The sequence below is a fragment of the Plectropomus leopardus genome, chromosome 1, assembly GCF_008729295.1.
Source record: "Plectropomus leopardus isolate mb chromosome 1, YSFRI_Pleo_2.0, whole genome shotgun sequence".
Taxonomy (NCBI): domain Eukaryota; kingdom Metazoa; phylum Chordata; class Actinopteri; order Perciformes; family Serranidae; genus Plectropomus; species Plectropomus leopardus.
The window spans coordinates 689,698-716,249 of NC_056463.1; the positions used below are offsets into that span (position 1 = coordinate 689,698).

At 38.8% G+C, this 26,552-nt stretch overlaps 1 protein-coding gene and 1 long non-coding RNA gene across 4 annotated transcripts; one reads left to right on the top strand and one right to left on the bottom strand.

Moving 5' to 3' along the window:
- The first annotated feature begins 4,949 nt into the window (after positions 1-4,949).
- Positions 4,950-18,690, top strand: LOC121943432. 3 transcript variants are annotated; one of them, XR_006105849.1, is made up of 4 exons: positions 4,950-5,062; positions 5,885-6,058; positions 12,773-12,896; positions 12,991-13,060. It is a non-coding gene; the product is annotated as an uncharacterized LOC121943432 (long non-coding RNA). The 3 variants fall into 3 exon arrangements; XR_006105850.1 differs by lacking the exons at positions 12,773-12,896; positions 12,991-13,060 and adding an exon at positions 18,386-18,690; XR_006105851.1 differs by lacking the exons at positions 12,773-12,896; positions 12,991-13,060 and adding an exon at positions 8,122-8,206.
- On the bottom strand, positions 8,118-17,364 carry LOC121943422 (potassium voltage-gated channel subfamily G member 4-like). The gene is made up of 3 exons (XM_042486947.1): positions 17,234-17,364; positions 12,752-13,594; positions 8,118-8,960 (listed from the first exon to the last, which is right to left on the bottom strand). The coding sequence occupies exons 2-3, from the start codon at positions 13,508-13,510 to the stop codon at positions 8,118-8,120; spliced, it is 1,602 nt and encodes a 533-aa protein (XP_042342881.1). The 5' UTR covers positions 13,511-13,594; positions 17,234-17,364.
- Positions 18,691-26,552: the final 7,862 nt, after the last annotated feature.

The following is a 26,552-nucleotide window of genomic DNA, read 5'->3' on the forward strand; positions in this document are numbered from 1 at the left end:
TGATCCAGGTTTCAAAGGGTTAAAAGAGAAACGCCACCTAAACTTATGTCTCAGTACAACAGAGTAAGAAAGTAACTGCATACTTTTACTCGAATACTTCAGCACGAGTTTAAGGTGAGTATTTGTTTTGTACTTGTCAGGAAAATGTTGAATGCAGGACTTTTACTTGTATCAGAGTACTTGTACACTGCAGTACTGCTATTTTTGCTCAGGTTAAAAGCTTTAAGTCCTCCCTCCACCTCGACAGAATGAGCTGTTTTGGTTGCCAGGCAAATCTGTGTGCAAATTCTGGTCATTTCCATAATTATGTAAATGTCGTATGTAAGTGAACTTGTGTGCGGAGCTCCGAGGACGAAACCTGATGAGGCAGAAAAACAGCAGCAGTTAAAGATCTGATCCTGAAATCACTGAAATCACTGAAATCACTGAAATCATTACATTCAAATCCTCCAGTAATTATAATGATAATATGAAAGTGTGATTGGGTTGTTGTTGTGATAAATTCATTAATCACAGGTAGAAAATGTCACCGTCGGTTTCTGCAAACCACGCTTACGTTACATTTATGTTACGTTTTTATCGTTTTACATCAACGTTTGTAAAATGTCGCAGTATCTGAGCTGACTTGGTGAAAATGTGCTGCGTACAGAACTAAAGTCTGAGATGTGGTGCAACATATGTTTAAAGCAGCAGAAAATAGAATTACTCAAAATACAAGTACTTCAAATAAAAAGGCAACAATCTGGCAAAAAGTGTCCCACAATTTGCAAGAAATTAGGAAAAGAAAAATAACATGAAAATGACCTGAAAATCACTTTTAAAAGAGACATAGAGAAAGATTGAGAAATTATGAGAAGTGCAGAAAAGTGCATTTATATTTTCGTCCTCCACATTACCACGTGTCTCCTTCCCCTAATCCCAACTATCCGTGGCAGCGTGCGTGTTTGTTGACGTCCTGCCGTTGGTTGCCATGTGCTTTTGTTGACATCATGGCAGCAGCCTCCCGAAGCGTCACCAGCAGATGCAGAAAGATAGCTAAAACGTAATATGTAGACGTGGAAGTCCACTGATCACAGCACGACATGTGACGACTTGGGATGAGAACGTGTTGCGTACCCAGCTAGCAATTTTTGGTTCTAAAAACGTTTAAATGAATGTTTTAGTAACATTTTAAGTGGCAAGTTTTCTTTGTTTGCAGAACGTTCTTCTTAAAGTTCGGGTAACGTTCTCTATAGACAATAAAAAAATGTCTCAATGTTTCTTATTTGTTAATATATCACAGTACATTTTCATTTTTTAAAGAAAGGTCTGTCGTCTCAGTCCTCAATGACACGTTCTGAATGTTGCTTTGAAAATGTTCTTCCTTTGTTCTTGTGTAACATTGTAGGAACATTTGAAAAAGAACATTCTCTGATCTGTCACCTCTCAACACCAACAAAACATCCTCATATAACGCAAACGTTATGTCTTCGTCAGCATTTAACCTCACAGGAACACTTCCTGAAATGATAAACATCCTCAAAACGTTCTTTCAACATCAGATTAAAATGTTTTCTCTAAAACATTTTTACAACTTTTAGGTAACGTTAGTCAGTTTTGTGGGAACGTTCCCTGATAGCTGGGTACTCAGAGTACAATATGTATGTCTGAGATTTGGTGCAACAGAAGGTTAAAGCAACAGAAAACAGAATTACTCAAAATAAAAGTACCTCAAATTTGTACTTAAGTCTGATACTTGAGTAAATGCAGGTAGTTAAAGAGTTAAAGGTACATTTTGAAAAAAACTGATGAATTCTCTTCATGATGGCGAGGTTTGAAATATATACTCATCTGCTGATTGCCTCATTCTTCACTAACGGTTTAAGTGTTTTTTATTTATTGATGATGTTTGAAGGACACGTGCAGATCAGTCACGTGACTTCCTCCCAACGTGTCAGTCTGAGTTCGTGTCCTCAGCAGGTCGGAGGACAGAGGACAGGTGGTGACGGACAGTAAGTGGCTGTTGGTGACTCCTCTGTGTCTCCATTGTTTGTCAAAGTATCGGTGGCAGCGTCATCAGCGTTTGAAGTTCTGTCAAGGCAGAAAGAGACGCTTCAAAAAACGCTCCATCTGTCGCTCCGAACGCCAACAGCAGATGTCGACGTGAGCCGAGTTTCTAACACATCAGTGGACCAACTGAAACTAAATGTTCTGTTTAGCATTCAGAAAAATATCACTCTGAGGGACAGAAAAACGCTTAATTAATTCTCAAACCAGCTGAATGAAAGTACAGACTGATACCTAATGTTGAAAAAAAACCCGACAATATTAACCCTTTGAAACCTTTGAAACCCAAGAAAGTTATTTACATATAAAGTAATACAACCACATATAATTGGAAATACATGGTTTTGAGTTCACCTCAACTACCTGAATGTAGATTTGATAACCAAGCAGATGACACAGCTGATTGTCCCACAGCAGTGCAGTGACACAAAAAAACGGAGCAGCTCAGATCTCCGACAGCTCAGATCTCCGACAGCTCAGATCTCCGACAGCACAGATCTCCGACAGCTCAGATCTCCGACAGCTCAGATCTCCGACAGCGCAGATCTCTGACACAATGGCTGACAGCGCGGATCTCCGACAGCGCAGATCCCTGTATTAAATATTATCATTACAAATGATGTCACACCAGAAAACAATTGTAAGGACTACCCCGACGGCAGGGAAGGGCTTGGTTGGGCTACAGTCAACAATCAAGAAAAGGACCATATCAGCTCCTTTAATTGTCGGCTATGTTCGCCTGAAACAACAGCGCCTCCGCATCCTAACAGCGTAATGCAGCTTCGCACATTAAACTGATTCCAGTTCAGGAGTAGAATCGCCTTTATTCATTAAATGTCCTGGTTGGTAATCAACGTCAGGTTATCACTGACTCGAGATCAAACATCCGCGGACAGAAAATGTGCCGGAAACATGTTGGATAACTTTTCATCCACACCTGAGGAGGAACAGGACAGGGAGGAGCTTCGACGTGTCGTTCTTCTTCTTCTTGTTGAGGGGGCGGGGTTACTTTTCATGCATTCATAATGAAATTTGACTTGAGCCCCACATTTATAGCCAGAAAACCTGTCTGCCGTCGCTACTGCGGTGCAGACTTCATGTCAGCAGATATTATCCGACAGAAACGTCTTTGCTGTCTTTTGTTAGTTTGAGTTTGTGCTTCCTGAAACCTCTGAGGAGGAAGCATTAATGAAGAGCACCTGTCAGGGCTGCACTTTGTTTCTGTGCAGGAGTTTTGCCGACGATTGTACAGAAACACCTGATTGTGTTTATTGGTTTATTTTCATTGGGACCCATTAAAACTCTCACCCATGGATGGATTAACCCTTTGAAACCTGAGAAAATTGGCTTTATTTCTCTCAAAAACACGGGAAGATGATGACAAGCAACTTAACAAGAAATGCCCCAAAAATGAGAAAGAGTTCAAAGAAAGAACCTCAAAATAATAAGAAAAAAAGTGTTGAAATAAAATACATTTTTTCTGTAACATAACTAAGTATTTGATTAAAATAATTAAAATATTGTTTTCTGGACATTTTTCCATTGTTTTTTGATATCTATCTATCTATCTGATAATCTTTACCATCTATTATTCAGGTCGTTTCCTTGTCACCTTTAAATGTACTTTAGTTATTTGATTCCTGTCAGGCCACTTAAATATTAAAACTGTCGCTCTTTGGACGGGACTCACGAGGTTCAACTTTCATGCAGAGCAAACCATTAAACAGTTCAAAAAACAAAAAGCAAAAGAGTAAAATATTTCCTTTTAATGTTCAAAGTGAGAGGAGGAACCACAGCATGATGAAATTAAAAACACAGAAACATCTTAAACATTATCGTTTTCATCCTGTACGTTTTTTTTAATGATTTTCTTTGCTTCAAACAGCAGATTTCTTTCCCCTGAAAATCATCTCGCAGAGACACTTTGTGCTGTTCGATCCGTCACAGTGAAGATTTGTCGCCATTATTTTGTGTGTTTGTGTTGAAATCATCGTTCCTGGAAAAATGCATCTTCGTGGTGCTTTTAATGAAGCTCTGAACATCCAAAAATATGAGTTTTCAGGGACATTAAAAGCGTCACATTCATAAAATACGAGGAATCAGGAAAAAGGTTTTTTTTGTTTGTCTGTGCTTGTTTCAATAGTCTCTGTATTGTTCTTTTTATTTCTTATTCATTTTTTCTTCCCATCTACCATCTGAAAAAACATTTCATTTTTATAGCTTATTGTCTCGCTTGAGTTTCGCTGTCCTTCAGTGTCACTGCTGTGTTTCGTCCGTAAGTTTTCGGAGAGCCTGCACAAATACGGAGGAAATGAACGCAGAGACAGAAAGATCGGCGTCTTTGACCTTGAGCATAAATGAGCCGTAAGATTCACTCCGGAGAAGATCGAAGTTTCTCCTGAAATAACTACCAGTAAAACATGAGCGATTCAGACTTTCGTCCTTTGTGTAGTCACGCAAAATAAACTCTGTAAAGTTACATATTTATGCTCGTGGCTGTTATTATAATTTGTAATAATTTAGAGGATGTTTGTGATTTTAATCCCGTGCGAGGGATTACGTGTCCGTAATCTGTAAAGCAAAAACTCAGGGCAAAGTGCCGAGCATATTTCAGCAAACACAGAGGTCATGGGATAATATTAGTGCCGAGGGAATCGGCATCTCTGAGATTTGCTGCTGATTTGTTTCATGTTTGTATTTTCGGCCTCTGTCCTGTTGGACAAACATGACGGCTCCAGTGGAAATTATAAATAAATGTTCTCACAGCATTTTGGGTGCAAATCCAGGAGGCGTGTTGGCAGATATTAACTCCTCCAGCAGGTGTTGCTCCTGTTTTCAGTGTTTTTTTTGTTTTCTTCTTCTTCTTGTGTTGCAGCAGCCAATCGGACTGACTTTAGTGGGACAGGTGACAGGAAGTCTCTCATGTTAAGTTTTGGACAGCTGAGACAGAAGTTGAGTTAGTCTTAAACAAATCTGCATCAATCCTGCCTTGCTGCTTCACAGAAGAGCGTTTCCTGTGAGTATTTCACATTTTTACATGTTTGTCCAGACATCAGCAGCGACTATTTCGGCGTTTTGATAGTTTCAGCTTTGTGTGTACAGAAGTTTTTTTGTATTTCTTACAATGTGTAATTTAATTAAGAATTTAACGGTTTTCTTCATAGCTGATTTGGTTGGCGAGACTGAGAACAGTCCTCGGTGTTCTGAATGCAGTTGTATCTCGGCTACCCAGCTAGCAATTTTTGGTTCTAAAAATGTTCTCAGAACATTTACATGCAACCAGTGTTTGAGTGTTTTAGTAACGTTTACGGTGGTAAGTTTTCTTAACGTTCCCAGAATGTTCTTCTTAAAGTTTGGGCAACATTCTCAATAAACATCAAAAAATATATTTTTACATTTTTTAATTTTCATTGTTAATATATCTCATTTTCATCTTTAAAGAAAAAGAGTTGTAATCTCAGTAACATGCTTTGAATGCTACTTTGAAAGCGTTCTTCCTTTGTTCTTTTATAACATTGTGGAAACGTTTCATAAAAAGAACAGTTTATAATCTGTCACCTCTCAACATCACCAAAACATCTTCACAATGTTGCTGTTAAAACTTTACTTTTCAGTTAACATTAAACCGTACAGCAACATTATTTCTTTAAAACATTATTGCAGCTTTTAGGGAACGTTCCCTGTTAGCTGGGAAGCAGCTGTATCGATGTAAATCTCAAAAACATGATTGTAGTGTTTATTTGTAAAGTATTTATTGTTGTACTTGCGTGTATTTTGTCATTCATATCTTTTAAAGCTGAATGCCTGAAGTTTGTGCTTTTGCTTTTTTTTCTTTCAGTTTCAGTCTTTCGAGAACTGAAGGAAACATCCGATTAAAGGAGACGGAAAAACCTGTTTCCTGTCAGGAGTTTATCTGTCAGCACATCAACAGAGCCGCTCACGGAGAGCAAATCCATCAGACCAGCCGAATCTCAACGTTTAATGACATGGATGACGTGTGCGGCAGCATGCGGTAAGAAACATTTTTCAGCTTTTCAACGGGCTAAGACCAGGGGCGGATTTAACCCTTTAACACCTGAGCACATTGGCTTGATTTCTTTCAAAGGCATGACAGGCATGTCAGCAACGTAACAAAAAAATGGCCAAACAATTGGCAGGGACATTTTCAAAAAGTTACAAGAAAATTACCTGAAAATAAGCAAACAAAAAGATAAGTTAAAAAAGAAAAAAAAAATCATGAAAATGCAATTGAGAAAGTGCTATAGTGATATATATTGAAGAAAATATTTTATTTTGTAGGATAACTCTAAATATATAATGATTAGATTTATAAATGAAATTTTCTGGACATTTTTCATTTTTCCCTTTATATGTATAAATTTAATGATTTTTTTTAATTTTTATTATTTGCAAGTTGCGGGACATTTCTTTCCAAGTTGCTTATTGCCTTTTTTCCAATTATCCCGTGCAAATGTGCGTCACGAAACACAGACGTTGGAGGGTAATTTCTAAATTACACGATGTCCTCAGGTAATATTAGTCTGGTGCTCGACCCGCCGACCTGCCCTACGCTGACTTTCTCGCTCTTTATACTAAAATCGTGTTTCCAGCATGAAAAAAGAGCCTCACTGATTATGCGTTTGCATTATTTTCATGTTACCAGCACGAAATTTTAACAACATTTCGAACCAACCACCATTCCACATATTTCTATGAGAGCAAGCTGAATTACAAGTTTTAAAGCGAAACGTGAAAACTGCTCATTTCTAATAACTGTGTGAAAAATCTACCGATGCTGAGAAACGCCTAAATGTTATATTAGCGTTATATATGTTGTATATAGTATAAATCCTCTTTGTGAAAATGGTCAAATGTGCACGCATTGTCGTAAGATTATAGTTTATATTTTCTTACACAATAAAGGAGGAGAATTCAGATTTCAGTTTTACTTTAACCCTTTAACACCAAGACAAAAGCAAAGGAAAAAATATAATTTTTGCATTATTTTATGTCCTTTAGGCTATAATAACAAGAATCTTTTTTTTTTTTTAAACATACTTAATATAGACCTTTACCAAACAGTTGAGATGGCCGTTCATGGTAATGATAAAACAGAGAGGAAAAAAGCCAAGATTACAAGTCATTTACTTTTATAATGCTTAAAAATTTATTATAACAACATTAATTTATGACCATGGGATTTCTAATATTAGCAGCTCTGATATTATTTCCACACATATTTACCATTATAGGATTTTGAAAACATCTCAGAAATTACAAAAAAAATAAAACTGATATACTTTCTTTCACCAAATAAATAAAAGACTAACTTTAAAGATATTGTATTAACAACATGAATATGCATCCCTGTTTTTATTTCATAAAAAATCTAAAAAAAAAAATGTGCAGCATCACTACTTTTACCATAAAAGCCAACTCAACCGTTTGGTAAAACATGATTTTGGACATTATAGATATAATTAATAAAATTAAATGTACCATTTAACAACAATGAATAATCAGAGGATCATTTATATTACTATTTTTTTTTTGTATGAAGGTACATAAATCTGTTTATTTAGACCTCTGAAACTATGTCGAATAAATATGCCGACCTTTTGAAAATCCCACCACACAGAGCGCTCATGTCTGCGCTGATTTTTATTGTTACAAACAGCGACATCTAGTGGATTTTTTTTAGCATAACAAACCTAAACCATCTGTAGAGCGAACTCAAACAGGTTGAGTTCAGTAGGCAGATTTTTAATCGAGATACAGTGACTCAAAATGTGCTCTGACAAACAGCTGAGCGGGACGTTAAAGGGTTAAGTAGAGGTGAATTATGCATGTTTCTGCTGATATAAAAAGAAAGTGAATATAACCTGATGAGCAGATAGTTTGTTGGAAGCTTCATGAATCAGAACATAAACAGACGAGGTTTTCGGGTCGTCCTGTCGGTGATGTAACGGTCCTTCACGTCTGACTGTGTGTGGGACAGACGGAGGAGGCTGTCTCCGTTTTTAACACGTGATAAGTGAGCGAGAGCGTCTGGCTGCTCTCTTCCCGCTCCATCAGAAAGCTGTCGATGGAAGTGCGGACCGATGACTCTCGCCTGCGGTCGGCGCGTCATTATCCTCCTTCGACACGGACGCGAACTCATCTGGTGACAAATCGGCTTTGGACCAGCTCTGCTCCGGCTCGGCGGCGGTCTCCTCGTTTCTCTCCTCCTTCCACAGCCGCCCGTACTCCTGCTTCAGCTCCTGGTACGAGCGCGAGAAGGTGTGGAAGATGGACGTGGCCGGGAACGCCATGATGAGGATGCCGCTCAGGATGCTGGTGAGCGCGACTATCTGTCCGGGGATGCTGCGCGGCACCATGTCGCCGTATCCCACCGTGGTCATGGAGATGATGGCCCACCAGTAGGAGGCCGGGATGCTGCTGAAGCTGTGTTGGGGGTGCGTGGCGGCAAACGGCGCCAGCTCGCTCTCTGCCAGGTGGACCAGAGGCGAGAAGAGGGCCACGGCGACGCAGACGAACAGCAGCAGGAGGCCGAACTCCCTCATGCTGCGCTGCATGGTCAGTCCCAACGTCTGCAGGCCCAGAGAGTGGCGAGCCAGCCGCATCACGTACAGGATCCGCAGGGCGCGCAGCAGGCGCAGGATCAGACTCAGTTTGTCCAGGTAGCCTCGGCCCGCGCCCATGATGACGTCCTCCTCCGACTCGTCTCTGACGTCGACGACCAGGGACACGTAGTACGGCAGGATGGCGATGGCGTCGATGATGTTGAGAGGGCCGCGGGCGAAGGCCAGCTTGCTCTGAGCGTTGAAGAATCGCAGCATGAACTCCAGAGTGAACCACGCCACGCAGATGGACTCCACCACGAACATGCTGTGACACTTCTGGGAGCACTCGCCCTGCAGACACAGAGACGCCGCGTGACCACGTGTTTATTCGTTTTGTGCCGCATAAATAAAGATTATAATTATAATTATTATTATTAACTTGTCTCCACATCGTATTATCATGGTTAGTTTTCACACCTGCCCAGTTTTTTTAGTAACATCATTTCAACGTTCATGTGTCCCTGCAAATTAAAAAAAAACCAAAACTTAATTTCAAAAATACAGAGCGTTTGAATTAATTTAGTTTTATCCACAAGCTACAACGTTTCTTTGGCTCTGAATGTTCTCAAAGTGTCGTTAAAGTGTGAAGAAAATCAATTTTCATTTCAGAATGACTTTAAAAAGTTGAATGATGAAAGAGAACAAAAAGCAACACAACCTTCTCTCGTCAAAAATACCAAAGCTGAAATTATAACCTTGTAAAACACTTTTCTAGCTGCACATAAGGAGCGTCTTTATGTTCACTGATTAGAAAGAGTTAGAGCTCTGCACGCTGAGGGAATGAAACGGCTGGAAATGAGTGAATTAAGAGCAAAAGAAGAAATATTCAGGAAATGAGGATGAACTTGATCTGAACTTTCTGCAGCATCTCGATGGCTCGATACATAATTTATCTGTCCGTCCATATCTGGTTATTAACGTCTGAAGATAATGAATCAACATTCAGGCTGCTCAAGAAAAACTGGAACATCAGAAAAGTACATTTATCGAACTGTGTAATACTCGATTTTAATTGATTTCTTTTTCCCTTTTAAAAGACGTTAAAGTTTTATTCGATTATTGATTGATTGTTTGCTAACTCTCGGGCTTCCCAGCTCGCAAGTTTTGGATCTAAAAACGTTATGAAAACGGTACAATGCAACCAATGCAATGTTTTAGTGACGTTTTCAGTGTCAAGTTTTCTTTATGTTCCCAGAACGTTCTTCTTAGAGTTTGGCCAACATTCTCATTTTAATTTTTAGCATAATGTTTTGTAATCTTGGTCCTCAGTTACATTTTCTGAATGTTGCTCTGAAAATGTTCTCTCCATGTTCTCATGTAACATTGTGGGAACGTTTTATAAACAATCATTCTCTTATCTGTCACCTCTCAACATCACCCAAACATCCTCACAATGTTGCAGTTCAAATGTTACGTCTTATTTACCGTACAGGAACATTATTTGAAACAAAACTGCTCGCCGGTGTGTAAAAAAAGAAATGCTGGCCGGTGTAAAAAAAGCAAAAACAAAAAAACTGCTCACTGGTTTAAAAAAGGAAAACAACCAAAAAACTGCTCACCGGTGTAAAAACAAACAAACAAACAAAAAATAAATTTAAAAAACAACCAAAAAACTGCTCGCCGGTGTAAAAGAAAACAAACAAACAAAAAATAAATTTAAAAAACAACCAAAAAACTGCTCGCCGGTGTAAAAGAAAACAAACAAACAAAAAATAAATTTAAAAAACAACCAAAAAACTGCTCGCCAGTGTAAAAGAAAAAAAAAAAACAAAACCTGCCGGCTGGAGTAGAAAATAAAAATTAAAATTAAAATACTGCCAGCCAGTGTAAAAACAAAAACAATGTTTGTATGGTAATTAATGGGAAAATGAATAAATTGATAAATAAAATGGAAAATGAAATGGGAAATAAATATTGGCATTTTTTGTCATCTTCATTCATTTATTGACACATTTATTTATTAATTTTTCTTTTGTCGGTTTCAGTCCTCCATAGGAGTCACCTTTAAATCCTCATTTTGTTTAAAAGTAAGGTCAAAAACCAACTTGAAACTGCTGTAGCTCATTAACATTGTTCAAACATGGACACAAAAGTCCGATCTTGCATTTTGTCGAGTAGAGATTTATAAAACTAATGCTAATTAGCTATCCCAAAATACAGGAACATGCTGATCTTTATTTCTCCATTATGTTTGGCACTGAATTAGCTTTTTGTAGTCAAACATTTTGTATTCCTCATTTTTATATCAGCCATGGGTAGCGGTCATTAGCTCGTAGGCCACAGTCGATATGACAGCTGTTATTTTAACGGTCGCAGCCAAAAATGAGTAACTGCTTTTGTCTAATTCTGTCAAGGAGCCATTGTTTCAAAAATTACAGTTTGAGCATTTCGCTCTCCTCCACAAGATAACTTCCAGCTTCAGCTCATTTTGCCTGTCAAACTGAATAAAAGCAAGTTAAGCGGCGAGCAAACATGTCTGCCAGACCGCGAACTGAAAACAACTCTCGTTTCCAGAAATTAAAAGGAATTTTGGCTTTGCTTTAAAAACACATCTCTGCAGATGTCTCATCAATCACGATGTATAAATATGTTACAGCCTCCAAACACGTCCGCGCTTTGATTTTCTCCCGTCTTGATTAGAGGGACGGACCGCAGAGACATCAGGACAAATCAATCCGCCGTCTCCAGCTTAGAAACATAATCACACAGTCTTTACACTGACGGTTATACAATCAGCCCTACAGCCTGTCTGCCGCCGTTCACTCCAACCAGCCGCAGAAATGATTATAACGCTGCAGAAATCCTCGGCCCACAATAAGACTTCACGAATACCGCTGACTTCATCTCAGTCTGCGACAGCTGTCTCCAGACCATGGAGGTATTTGGATTAAAATATATCTTTTTATTGACTCATTCGTTAAGAAAATATGGATTATTGGTTGATTTCACACAGGCCAGCTTTCATTTTATTACGGCTGATTGTTTACCGTCAGACCATCAGAAGCGTGTTTTTCCAGCAGGTTGCAGATTGTTGAAACTAAAGTTTGTAGTGGATGTACTGTAATCGTTTGTAGCAACTAAAGTGGGTATTTTTTATCCAGAGTTTGTTTAGCTGTGAAAATAAGGTATTTTGTAATGATAGGCACAGATATTTCCAGACAGTTTGGTACCAAGAGAAGTTTTTTTTTGTTTGTTTTTTTAATTTATTATTATTATTATTATTATTATTATTATTATTATTATCTCTTTATTATTATTATATATATTTTTTACGACAGCTCAGTACATGTCCAACCGTGTTTGTAGCAACAAAAGAAGATATTTTTAATGACAGGTCCACGTATTTCCAACCAACTTTCTACCAAAAGAAGGTGTTTTTTATTTTATTTATGTATTTATTTATTTTTAAGCGAGAGCTCAGTACATGTTCAGCCACATTGGTAGCGACAAAAGTGTTTTTTTTTTTTTTTTTTTTTTTTACAAGAGTTCAGGACAAGTTAAACTGTGTTTGTAGCGATAAGGGTCAGTTATGTTCAGCCACGTATTTAGCAACAAAAGCATTCGGGAAACGCTCAGCTGTGTGTGGTTTTTTTTTTAACAAGCGTTGGGTTCATTCTCAGCTTTGTACGTTGTGACCGAAGTGGGTCTTTCTCGCCGTGTTTGTAGCAACAAAATCAAGAATTTTAACAAGCGTTAAGGAGATGCTCAGCTGAGTCTGCAGCAACAGAAGCGAGTATTTTTTCACATAAGTTTTCATGTGTCATTTTCAGCACCGTTTGTAGCAACAGACGTGAATCTTTCTCGCCGTGTTTGTAGCGATAAATGTGGGTGCTTTTCCGTGAGTTCAGGACATGTTCAGTCCTGTTTGTAGCGACAGAATTTAATAGCAGGGAATTCCTTGTGTTTTGATATATTTACTTAAACACTGGCAACTCTAGATGCCTCTTTTTATTGCGGTAAAAACGTTCCTGTTAACACATTGAGAAAAGACTTACTGTGTTTAACAGCTTTGACAGGATGTGAAAGCTGTTAAACACAGAAAAGTTATGTGGCTGTCAGCTTCTCGGAGGCTTTATACGCACCCTGGTGTCTTCGTCTCTGAGGTCTGGCATGGTGCTGATGCAGAGGCTGATGACGGTTACCAGCACCATGACGACTGAGAGGCAGGCGAACATCTTCCCGGCCACCCCTGACTGAGGGTTTTCCACCACTTCTCGCAGCATCCAGGTCAGTCTGCGATAACCCTTCTCATCCTCCGTGTTGCTTTTCTTCATCATCACCCTCTTCTGCCTCCACTCCTCTTCCTTGCGCTCTCGCTCAGCCACTTCCTCCACACGGGTGATCATACGGCGGCGGCAACAACGCTCCATGTGGCCCGGGTCTACGCCCCAGTAGTCAAGCTCATCATGCAGTGACACGGCACAAAGCTCCCGAAGCAGACGCAATTTCCCTGCGGCGAGGAAGTTGAGGATGACCCTGAAGGCTGTCGGGTTGCGGTCGAAGAAGTACTCCTGGCACGTCTCGTCATAGTCGTCGCAGAGCCGTGCGATCTCCTCGGGGGTGGTGCAGAAGCGCAGACGTCCCAGGCGACTCTGGGGGAACTGCTCCAAGGTACTCCAGGGGAAGGTGTAGCGGTTGCCCCCCACATTGATGAGAACCTGTAGGGTGTGGTCGACCACATACGAGGCCTTGCGGTCCCGAAGCAGCTGGGCGCGCTGGAAGTAAACGCCCTTGATGGTCTCAGTCTCCGGGATCTCCGTGAAGAAGCGATCGAGGCTGCTGTCATCGCTGCTGATAGAGTATGTGCTGAAATCGTGGTTGGCATTGCTGATGATGGGCATAATGGCGTCAGGATGTGGGTCGGGGCAGATGAGGTATTTGTATGTCCAGTTTTCGGGAGGTTAGAAGGAGGATCCACAAAGAAGCTGTAATTACAAAAAATAAAATAAAATGTCAGTCTTTTGTACATCAAGTCCTTGTGAAACTGTATTTTTTCTATTAATGAATCTTCTTCTGTCGCAGATTTGTTATGAACCAACATTTTATATGGAGTACCACAAGGCTCTGTCCTGGGTCCACGACTTTCTCAGTATGGTACCAGTACGAGTCACGAGTATCATCTGTTCTTATTCCAAAGTCGTCAAATACTGCCACTTTTGCAGTACTGTCAGCATAAGATTACAACGTCAAAGGCTACCTTTCGTGTCCAGATATGCTGCTTGTTGGTCCCTATAGGCGGGCAGTAAATAGATCCAACAAACGTCAGACTTTCATGCAGGAGTCTGGTGTTCGCTTCTCATCTGAATGTGATGTTTTATGCACCTCACCGTGTGCCTCGGTACTCTTATCCTAACCAGCTGTGCCAGCACGTGCTTTTGTTGACGTCCTGGCGTCGGTTGTCATGTGCTTTTGTTGACTGCCCAGCGTATAGCGTAATATGTAGACATGGAAGTCCACTGAAAAAGCGGCAACATGTTTCGACTTAGGATGAGAACGTGTTGTTATTATTATTCATTGATTTCATTCCTCTAAAGATGACACCCAACTCTATACAGCTGTTGATCCTGATGAGCTCATCTTAAATTTATTTTTGATTCAAGCTAAATCAGAACAAATCAAATTGGCAACAGTTTACTGCACACATTTATAATCTAAAAAGAAAAATATAAAGAGAAATAATTGACCTTTTTTCAGTTTGGAGTGGAATCGGGTCCTTTGGGGGAAAATGCTTTTGAGCTGCAGTAATGTAGTTAGGCACTAGACTGCTACGTCACGTCAACTCCTAAAGACATCCATGCTTTTCTGTGGATTGACTCATTGATTAGACAGTCTCAGAGCCCATTAGCTCTCTGCTAACGACGATAAAGCCCTCTGGGGCCAATATGTTAGGTCGATCCTATGTAGCCAGTAGATATCGGAGCCGAGACTTCCTTTTTCTGTTCACCAGTCATTTTGGTTAACCTTTTAAAACTTGAGCAAATTGATTTGACTTCTTGCAAAAACAAGGAAGAAGGCAATGAGCAACTTAAGGAGACACGGCCCAAAAATTAACAATAAATTAGTAAAAGAAATTACCGGAAAATAAGACAAAAAAAGGAAAGTTAAAATAAAAACAAACAAGAAAATGACTATAAATAAAATAAAATCGTCAGATGATAGCCGTTGGGTTTTAAAATGACATTTGGTCGATGTGTCTTTGCACATGAACAGTTTTCCTGCCTCTCGAATATGATTGATAAATACTACATGTAATACAAAAAAGACTACAAATGAAATCCGAATTAAAAGTCTTGTAATCTGTTTATAGAGATTTATAGAGATTCATTTAAGAAATAACCAGATTTCTCTAAATCTGCTCCTGCAATTTTTCAGTGATTTAAAAACAAAAATCACATTTTAGTAGAAAAAAAAAAAAGCTCTTAGCACCCTACTTTTAACCCAGACACCCCTCTGAGTTGACTTCACACCGATTCACGCCTCGCCTCATGTGGCTCTGACAACTCAAACACAGCTGTCGAGTGACCTTATAAACTCTCACCAGCTCAGGTGTGAACCAGGTCGAAAGGGTGAAATGTCGGATATCGACCAGCCGTCAAAACTGAAGAGGCTCCTTTGAGTACAAACTCTGTTTCAACTTGACATCCTTAAACAAAACCTTGACATATATATATATATATATATATATATATATATAGGGTTAATTTTAACAGGAGAGCTGGTAATTGTTGGAAACAGTGGAAATAAGAAGATGACTTTTGTGATTTTTTATTTTGTTTCTGTCGACTTTGAGTGAAATTAGTTTTATGATGATAAAAGGACACACTGGCGATTTCAGGGCTGTTTCTGGTTAAACACAAAAATCAGGACAAGTGACAGCTGACGGGACAGAGCTTAATGCATTAAGTGACACACGACAGGTTTGCAAACAGACATACAGACAAATGAGCAACGAAGAGGAAGAAAAGAAGAAGAAAGAAAAAATAAAATATTTTTTTTAAAAATAATAAATATTATTCTATTATATTTTATTCATTTTTATATTTATCAAATTATTTTATTTTAAATATTTATTAAATTATTTTATTTTTATATTTATTAAATTCTTTTATTTTTTATATTTATTTATTTTGTATTCATCAATTTTTGTATTTGTTATATTTTATTTATTTTGTATTCATCAATTTTTGTATTTGTTATATTTATTTATTTTAAATGTTTTAATTTATTTATTTCAAGGATGTTTCCCTTTCTCTTTAACTAGCTCTGTAGGGATCCTTTCTATAATGTTGTCAGACACTTGCAGTAACAAAGTGAGCCTGTCAGTGACAAAAACAAACACTTTTAGTGGACAAACATTGGCGGTGCACAATTGCCCCTGAGGGTTACATTGCAGCCTCTTTCACTGCTGCAGCTCTCTCAGTGCTGGAAATTTAAAGAAATGTTGTTCCATTAGTCACTCAGACACAAATATAAAAAATAGGGTCCAAGTTGAAAAATAATGTAGAAACCCTTTAAGTAAAATTCCTAATATTACATTGTAAAAGTCCTGCAAGTAAAAGTATGTGAGGAAAATCAGGAAAATGTGATGAACGTAGTACAGACAAAAATATTTAATGCAGTAAAATGTCTCCTGTGACTGTTATATCTGCTCTCGTTGGAGGACTCTGACTCACGCAATATCGTAAAAGCAGGATTTTCCTGTTGGAGCTGGTTGAGCTGGAGCTGATTTTGACCAAAGATTAGATTCCAAATAATCTGCTGATTGTTTTCTCCAATAATCAGTTGATTGTTTATTTTTAAAAAAGTAAAAATGGTGAGAAATGTTTGTCACAATGACCCAGAGCCAAAGTTACACCTTCACAGTGTTTATTTTGTCCAAAATTCAACATTATTACAATTATAAAAAGATAAAAGCAGCAAATTTTCTCATTAGTGTAGCCGTTAATTCTCCAGAAAGCCTTCAGGATGAGACGAAAAACCTGTCAGCAGCAGAAAGGAGAGTAAAGTCTTCACACTCGGATGTCTGACTAAATAAAAAACAGAAATTAGAGCAGCAGCTAATTAAAGAGACACCCAGTGATTTCTTGTGAAAACATGGAGAGAAAAAAGTAATGAGCAACTTGTCTGAAAAATTGCAAAAAAAAAAAATTTAAAAAAAGGTGAGAAGAAAATGACTTTAAAATTAGCTGTGGCAAGATTATAAGATTATTATAATATTATACAGGAAAAAGGGGGAAAATGATGAGAAAACAATATATTTATTCAAATTATATATATTACGTATAAAACAATTATCACAGAAAAAAATAGTTTTTTGCACTCTCTTCAGGTCATTTCAATCTCTTTTTGTTCTTATATTTTTTTGTAATTTTTTGTAACGTTTTACTAATTTCTTGCTAATTTTTGGTAATGTTCAGGTGCTCCTTCCTATGTTTTCAAGGGGAAACAAGCCAGTTTGCTCATGTTTCAAAGGGTTAAAGTTACGCTGTGCTCCACGCAGTCTGCATATGGATTTAAATGACTGTAAAAAGTTCAAATAAAACAGTATGCGTGTACAGACTCACCTCACAGGGCGCAGGTGTGCAGCCTCAGCTCGTTATTATTATTTGTCCTCGTGCATCCTCTCATCTGTTGCTATAACGAAGCTCCTTCTCACTAATTAAGCCATAATTGTGTAACTGCAATTATCGAAGCTTCGCATCGTATTTGCAGTTTCGTAGCTGCGCTGTGAAGTTTGCAGGCTGGCCGTGTGTCGGTGCACCATCCCCGGGCTGCACGCGTCGCCTCTCCGGCAGCTCCGGAGTTGGATTAAATTAAATTTGACAGATTTTATGGTCCTCGGCTCGCAGCTCCGCGTCCATTGGTCCCCGCAGCTTCACGGGAATCAACAAATGCGATTATCTGACGGCGGTGTCCTCCAGAAACCTGCCGCTGGGTCCTCATCTGTGTTTGACAGCAGGACCATCCTCCTCCTCCTCCTCCTCCTCCCCCCATCCCTCTCTCTTCTTTCACACTGTAAAAAACGACGTGAAGGCAATTCAACTGGAGGAAGTAGGGGAGACCGGGGTTGGTTGGCACACTTTTTTTCGTATTTCTTTGGCGTAAATTATGTTTGAATATCGTAATCCAAAGTAAATGAAAAGTTGAGATCTCAGCTATGAATACATATGTTCTCATTAGGACTATCAAAGTTAACACGTTAATAATATGTTTGTGCAAATCATTTTAACATTTCTTTTTGACTGGTTGGCACGCACCTATTTATTTGTGCTTTGAAGGTCACAGAAACAACATTAAAATGTTTGTTTTGTTGACCTTCGTCAAAGTCAAACTTTTTTGGTGAGGATAACTTTTCAGTTTTTGAATATCAAAAGTAAAAAAGTGGATTGTGGAAGAAACGCGTGATAAAAGTGAGTTAGACAGAAATATTGGAAATGTTGTATTTCCAGATAATAGGGGGATGAATCAGCTGCTTTTTGAAATAAGATTTTAAAGTCTATGATGAATGATGGTGGCTGAAAACATGATTTTAAAACACAATGGGATCAAATTTGAGCTGGACTGGTCGGACTGTTACTGAGCAGCTGTTGGGAATATTTGAATATTAAATCTGAATATTTTTATTATTTTTTCCGCAGTAATTGTTTTTACTGAGATTTTTTTTTCCAAATAGGACAAACAGGGTTGTATAGTAATTTTTTTGTTATTTTTTGCAGTGTGCAGAGCTGCCTGTGTGCTCTGGATCCTGAATCTCCAGTAAACTGGACTCTGCTGTGAAGCCTTTGTTTGAATGCTGCTAAAGCCTGATTGACAAAGTTTGTGCAGGCAGACGTCCAAACACACAGAGGATTAATAAAAACGACAGGAGATAAAACACAGAGCCTCACACACACACACACACACACACACACAGCATTATGTCACTCTTGATTTGCATCGCTGCTTTACAAGAAGCAGGTGGTTGTTTCTCTGCAGATCTAATAAACGATAATATGTCAGCCGCTGTGACGGTGACCTCCTCGTTCTGTGAAATAAACGTTGGGTCAGTTTCTGATTTCCTGTTTATATTTTGGAGCAGGCAGAGTGGATTTCACATAACTTTACTGCGTGTGTTTGACTGCTGCTGTCCGGCTGATTGAGCACAGAAGGTGTTCGTATTTTTACATGTTTAATGAAAAGAGAAAACTTTTCTGTCCTGATTTCATTTATCTGCCCCCAAAAGTCTCTGATACGCTTATAAAATATGGATGTAATCCACGTGTTCTGTGTCCTACATTCACAATCCTACTTAAGTAAAAGTACAGAAGTATTGTCAGCTAAATGCACTTAAAGGGATAGTTGTGGATTTTCTGACTGTGGCTGTGGCAGAAACAGACGAGGCGTTTGATATTAAAATGTATTTTAGCCACTTAAAAAAAAACAACTTTAATACCACTCTAATGGCGTGTTTCCACGACATGGTACCGGCTCTACTCGACTCTACTCTACTCGACTCTACTCGTCTTTAGTATCGGTTACTTTTCTGGGGGTCCTTTTCCATTACAAGACAGTACCGCCTCAGTGTAGCTGGTTGTCATAGCGACGCTGCGCAAAACTGCCGTGAAGTCATCTTCATCCTCGGGCGACCACGATGTGATCTTTCTGTTTTCCATTTTGGGAAAGAAAAAAAATTAAATTAACCGCACCTGCTACAATAGTTTGGCTGTTTTAAAAATGGCGGGCATGTGTTCGCGCTGTTGATGACGCAGTGACGATTTTCTCTGACCAATCAGAGTCTGCAGTGTTTCCACGGCACATTTTAGTACTCCGCAGTACCCGCACGGCTTTCTTTGTAACCCCAAGAGAGCAGGTACTTAAAAAGGTAGTACCAGGTACTTTCCTAATGGAAAACCAAAAAAGGCAAGTAGAGTAAAGGCAAGTAGAGTAAAGTAAAGTAGAGTAGAGTAAAGTAAAGTAGAGTAGAGTAGAGTAGAGTAGAGTAAAGCAGAGTAGAGTAGAGTTAGGTAAAGTAGAGTAACGTAGAGTAGAGTAGAGCAGAGTAAAGTAGAGTAAAGTAGAGTAACGTAGAGTAAGGTAAAGTAATGTAGAGTAGAGTAAAGTAGAGTAGAGCAGAGCAGAGTAAAGTAGAGTAGAGTAAAGTAGAGCAGAGTAAAGTAGAGTAGAGTAAAGTAGAGCTGGTACCATATCGTGGGAAGGCGCCGTAAGTGGCTGCTGCTGTATTCGGAGTTTTTTCAGCGCTTTACGTCGCCGTCACACAGCCTTTGATTTTGGCGTGACGTTTCCCGTCAGCTGATTGGGTCAGAGCGTGCTGTTAGCGGCTGTTTTGTTTTGCGATCCGACTGAAACTTCACATCGAAAACGTTTAATACAGCGTCCATTTTTAAACCATGTTGAGACGAGAACGACGAAAAACAAAAAAGTATTTCTTTTGCATTTTTAAAAAATTCTGCGTTCATGTGAGAACATAGTGAGAACGATCGTCGTGTACACGGATCCGCAAAAACAACCGAAAACGCTGTACTATGCAGCCAGGCCAGTAGTTGTGTAACTTTGCAATGAAACACCATAGAAGAAGACCGCACACCTGCTCATGAAGGCGCTTCTCTACAGAGCGGCGAGTATAAACAAACAGGAAGACGATGGCGAACGCACGAGAACCGACAGCGTTAATAACCTCAGCAGAGTCAGCAGCACGGACAGCTCCGCGGTCCGCCATTGTTGTTGTTGTTGTTGTTGTTGTTGTTGTTGTCCTCCTGCTCGCCATGACTTCGCTGTCACAACAATAAGTTTGCGTTTTCAGGCCTCCAAAGCACCGTTGTCATGTGAACGAAAGGCCAAACCGCAACAAACGTTTAACATTTCATACAAGAACCGTAGCCACAAAGGTAAATATTTACAACTAGATTATGTGGATTTACAGCAAGAAAATAAAATCAGAAAAATACAAAAATTAAAAAAGACACAAATATCAATATTTCATCCGGTTACAACACTCAACAAAAACACGTCACAAAAGTCAAACTCACATCTCTGATTTTGCTTCAGCCAACCTTTAACACTTTTGTTAAAAATCTTAATATCTTGTTCATTTTATTTGGTGAGCTTTTACTTTTATCCTGCTGATAAATTGGCATAAAATATCAGCTGCTAAATGATTTAAAAACCAGTTTGAGTGAAATTAATTTTTTGAAAAAATGATCAAAAGTGAGCAAACTGTGCAGCTTCAGTGAGAGCGACGCCGTCTCGCGGGTTTTTGATGGTATTTTAACGTTCGGTTATACAAAGATAAAACAGGATCATTACAGTCTTTAACCCCTCAGACCAGAACAGACCGCTTCATCACCGCTGAGACGACAGCGCCGTCGTAATAACTCGACCTCTGACCTCCGGGCTGATGAATATCAGGGATTAGCAGATAATCCACCAGCAGAGCACGCTGGACGCCACCAGGCTGCAGGAGCATGCTGGGAGATAAACTGGGAGGGATCAGTCCAGTCTGAAACCAGCGGCACGGACTCCCAGACTCCCAAATTTTCTGTTGGGTGTCAAACATGAGGATTATGACGTCCCGGCTGATGACGCTTTTAAAGTGAAACAGGAAGCTTGTGGACCTCCCTCTGTGGGCGCCGTGCTTCTGACGCCGTGAGATAATCTGCGTACAACTGCGGTGAAGTGATTAATAATAAACTGCAGAAACAAGTTAAATCACACTGTATGTTTTTACAGTTGTCTGAAATACCGCCTCATGAGAGCGTAAAAACGTTCATATTCGAAACCCGCCTACTTAGTGCGATATAAACGTATGCGATATTTTCGAAATTTAAATAAAACAAAATTGCGAGATGACTGCGTTTGCACTGAGTGATATTGTGCGACTTCTCTCACGATGTTACGCAACTTCCCTCTGGCAATAACATCCCAGTAACCATGGCGACGGATGTTGAAAACGTTAGCTGCTTCATTTCTACTGCAGCCGCTCAGTGAAGCCGATCTGATATCGCCGCGATTTCTTTGTCTCGTATCAGAGTGAAGAAGATCTCGGTGTCTTCCTCCGTCCTCACGTACCGAGTCATGTTTGTAGAAGGTCATGTGACTTTACTTCTTCTTCGTTGGGTTTAATGGCGGTTGGCGTCCATAAAGGTGCATTACTGTAGTGTTGCACATATGAAAAACACCACCTCATGTGAGCGTGGAAACGTTTGTTTTTTTACGATAAACGTGAGTTTTTTTAAACTGGCGTGTTTCCATTCGGCGTATTTCTCGCACAGATAACTGGCATAGTTATTGACCTCATCGCAGAAGCTCCTCAGTGTGTTCATCAGGACACACTACGGCGGGTTTAAGCTATAGTTGCACATCATGTGATCTATAAAAGCAAAAAAGTGTTTCCGTTGCATTTTTGTGAAATGTAGCTTTTTTTAACCCCACGCGAGGTAAAAAGTTTTCTTATAATTGATTGTTTTCATTATTTTATCTTTGCAGTTGGAGGGTTAACGGAAACCCTCCCGATGACTCTTCGGTGCGTTCATCAGGACACGCTGTCCTTGTTGTCCTGCATCCTCTTTCCGTGTCGAAACGCCGTTCTCTGCTCAGAGAGTTTGCGAGCGTCCGGCTGTCAAAGACGACGGCGCCGCAGAAACCTTAAGCCTGTCTTTAATTTCCTGATGGTGCTGTGGGGTTAACATGGTTCAGTGGAGTCTCTCTCGCAGAAGAAATTAAGCCAAACTCCTGGGGAATTGCTCTGCTCTCTCAATTTGTGGCGCCGCGGCGGGGGACCCGTGCAGCGAGGCGACTGATAACTCACCCTGGATTCAGCGCAAACACGCGTTAATTAACCCGCAGCCTCAAATCAGGTCTCCGCCAACCTCTGCCTACACATGAACTGTGTTTCATTATTCTGGGCCGCATTAAGGATTCAGGTTTTGTGTGTGTCCGTCTCCAGTTTCTGAATAATGGAAAGACAGGAAGTCCGTGGAGCGTGTAGACGCAGAGGAAAGCTTCGAAGGAATCGGATTATATAGGCCAAGTGTCCTTTTACAGTTATTGACGAGCTGCCCTCTGCGGCCCGACTCGGCTTACAGGCTGCTGACAGATCCTGGAGAGACGGCGCCTTAAACAGAGCGCATCGTGCTGTAAACAAACACACACACACACACGAATACACACACACACACGCGGAGGCTGCTGGGTAAATGTCATCTGAAGTTCAACACGAAAACACAAACTCTCTCGTTTACATCGAGTGTTTTCTGCTCCTGCAGCTTTAATCTGTCGACGTTTTCAAAGTAATGAAGTATAATTTGAGGTACCTGTTCACTTGAGTATTTCTATAATGCAGTAATTTAGATACATTAAATAAAAATTCATGCATTTTCTGATGTTAAGCTGTGAAATAGTCAATATTTGCACTTTATTTGATGTGTGTGGGGGGATGTATTGAAAAAGCAATGGTGTAAAATCTTTGTTTTTTATTTACATTTATTCACAGCTGCATCTATATTATCTAAATTTTTTTATTTTTTTGGTTTGTTTTTTTATTCTTTTCACCAGTGAAGAGATGAACTAATGGACCTGTCTACGAACTGAACTGAGGAAAAAATAAATTAATAAGAAAAAGGAAAATCTGCTCTCTGAGTGGATGGATCAGCCTCAAGTGGAGAATCTGCACAAAACAAGAAATAACTTTACAATCATATCATCGTTTCGAAAGTGACGAATTGTACTCCTGTAAAAATTCACCGAAAACACCTTTTCAAGGTTAAAAGTGGCTGCTGTTCTCGGTCCACTTTTTAGTGCATGCGTGGTTTTATTTAAAAAAGATAAAATAACAGTCAGAATCACCGTCAGTGCTTCAGTCATTCAGTTATATCAACTTAAACACAAAAACAAAATGTTTTTTTTTCATTTTTTCTTTAAAAAAAGCTGCTGCAGACAACCAGAACTGGGACGTATTAGCTGGAAAAGTCACATTTACAGCAGATAACAATATAACAGAAATTAAAGCTTTTTAAAAAGAGGGTAAAACTGAGAGAAAACTAATCAACACAGACATAAATGTCCATTTAGCAGCTAACTGTAAAAACACTTCTACAAAACCTCAAGTAATTCAGATTTTTAACCCCTAAAACAACCTAGGAGCCATTTGTTTGTCAGTACTGTTGATGTTTTACAGTCTGTGGTGCAGATAAAGGGTTAAAATCGGCCATAGAGTCTTTTACTACAAGACCCAGGAGCCTCAGCTGAAGTCGGCCAATCACTTTCTCTCTTTCCAAACTTGAAACTACAGGAACTTCTGCTCTTCAGCTGATTGGCTGCAGGTCAGCTGTTCCCCATCCGAAGCTCCTATTGGCTCAGTGAGCTTTCATTTAAACCCTCCAAGATGGCGGCACAACAAAAGATACAAAACTTCAGAGTTATTAAGTATGAATCTTTAAAACAGCTGGTGGATGTCTATGGTTGCACTTACAGGTTTGGACCAAATATTTGATTTATGAGCAGCGTCTCTGCTGGAAAAAATGGCAACTAATATGGATTCTTGGATCACAATAATACTTCAGAGGTGAGTATTAGCTGAGTATTTCTTTGCAGTTTATTTGTATATTTGTACTTTGATTTAAGTAAAGGATGCACGTATTTCTTCTCTCTGGCACATTTGGTGATATAATACTTGTGTACTTTTACATCCAGTTTGATTAACAGATGAATTTGAGGACTTGTCAGACAGTTTAGTTCAGAGAATATTAGCTGTAAACACAGAAATAATAGTACCAATAAAATAAGTAAATATGATCAGGCAGAGCAAAAGAATAAATTAAAAGATGAGATAAAATAAAGACTCAAATAGATGAATTAAAACAGACAAATTAGAATTAAAATAGACGACATCACATAAAAGCAAGTCTATAAATTATGTTTGCAACATAAGAAGTGAAAAGTCTGATATTTACCTCCGAAATCTAGAGGAGCAGAAGTAAAATGGAAATGTTATTTGGGCTATGACATTAAAATACAGGAAACACTGAGCCAAAAAACCCAGAAAGAGGCCGGAGGCAAACAAACACGGATGCTGTTTGTTGAGTTTTGGTGTTTGTTTGTTGCCGGATGGTTTCGCTCTCTGTTCAGGTAGAAAACACAACGTCGCTGCCGACTCGACAAAAACACAAACTCAACACTGTTTATGAGGAACGTTTTCACTCTGTGAACGCACGATGCTTTAAACGTTTAAACATTTAATTTTGGTTTCATCGTCACTGCTTCATTCATCTGAGGAAAACAGTTTTATTCAGGCTTTTAATCAAATATTTGCAAAAACAAACTGGGCTGCAGATATTTCTGCAGTAGATGAAAATTTAAAAAAAGGAATGCATGTTTTTTGGAAAAGTAACCCAATTTTTTTTTTTTTTTTAAATAAAAATGTCAAAACATTTTGGAGAAAAGGAAAAATAATTTTAAAAATCTAAAATAACCAGAAAGTTTTAAAGAAAAAAAAGATTCATTGCCAAAATGTAAAATAAAAAAATATTACTCAAAATTAGGGTTTTTCTTGTTGTTGTTTTTTTAAATATCAAAAGGTTTTTTAAATCACCAAAATTTTAAGAGAAAAGATATATTAATTTTTTTTCAAAACATTCACAAAGAAAAAATATTTCCTAAAAGCTTTAGAGGAAAACAATTGCCAAATAAACATTTTTTAAAAATTCAAGAGTTTTTCGAAAAATGTGCCCCTTGAATGCATGTTTTCTTTTAAAAAAAAAGGTGTTTATTTTCCTAAAGAGTCCCCAAAAACTCAAATCCTTATTATTTTATATTACATTTTATGGCCCATTTCATATTATATTTTTATTTCATTGTGTTTCAGATTGAATATGTGGTCATTTCTGTCATTTGCAGACCTTGAACTAATGATTTAGGAAACATTTGGACCCTGTGGCTGCACCAGTTTAGAATCACTGATCCAGTTTACTCCAGTGGTTCCCAACCTCAGGGTCAGGCCCCTTCAAAGGGTCGCCGCATAAAAATAAGGGGTCATCACATGAAGACAAAAAAATTAATTTTCATACACAAATTCATATTTGTCTTTGGACTTTCTTCTTCTTTGTCTTCCTGTGAAATTCTGGTTTTAAGTTTTAAATGAAAACGTGTGGGAAGTTTAGAGGGGAAACGTCTCTTTGATGGATTGTAGACGGAGAATTTCTGTTGTTGGACGGAGATTTAAAAACTAAAACTGGTAGAAAATAAGATAAGAGAACAGAGGGATTAAACCTTTAAGGCAAAGAAAGAGATTAAGACTTAAATTGTTGTGGCTCCAGATTTATTACGTAACTGCAGATCTGAGTCTTTCAGGACTCGTCGTTCTATTAGAAATCTTTTGTTGTGTTGCATTCTTGTGTAATTTCAGTACCACAGAGAGAGAAAATACACAACAGTAAATATGATATATTGCAGTACTTCCTGTATAACATGTACACTGGTTTAAAAAAGAAGAAAAAAGAATGGAAAACAAACTTGCGTCTGTGGTTGGCAGAATAATTTTGTAAAAAATGCAGTAAGAATGTAAACAACTCTACAGAAAACCCTGTTAATCTTCCATTTAAACAGATTTTACAGCTTCTGTCAGTCAGCATGGCTTCTTCTGCAAAGTTCAAAGCTTCTCGCCCGATCGAGCACAAAATGAAGTGAAGATTAAAGTTCGACGTCCTTCTTTAAAACCCAATCATGAGTCTGAACCAGCTGCGATTGATGAACTATTGATTTACTGATTAATCAATACGGACAAAGCACGAGGGGCGGGAAGGAGCTCACAAATATTCCCGTCGTCAGAAACCATTTAAAGGAGACAAGCTGTTACTCCCTCCACTCGAAAGAAACTAATCGATAGAGGAA

What these genes read in the sequence shown, in the direction of transcription:
- LOC121943422 (XM_042486947.1), bottom strand. Translation starts at nt 13,510, where the DNA reads ATGCCCATCATCAGCAATGCCAACCACGATTTCAGCACATACTCTATC. An exon ending in TCAGAGACGAAGACACCAGG is followed by an intron (nt 8,961 to 12,751) that starts GTGCGTATAAAG and finishes CTGTGTCTGCAG; the next exon opens with GGCGAGTGCTCCCAGAAGTG.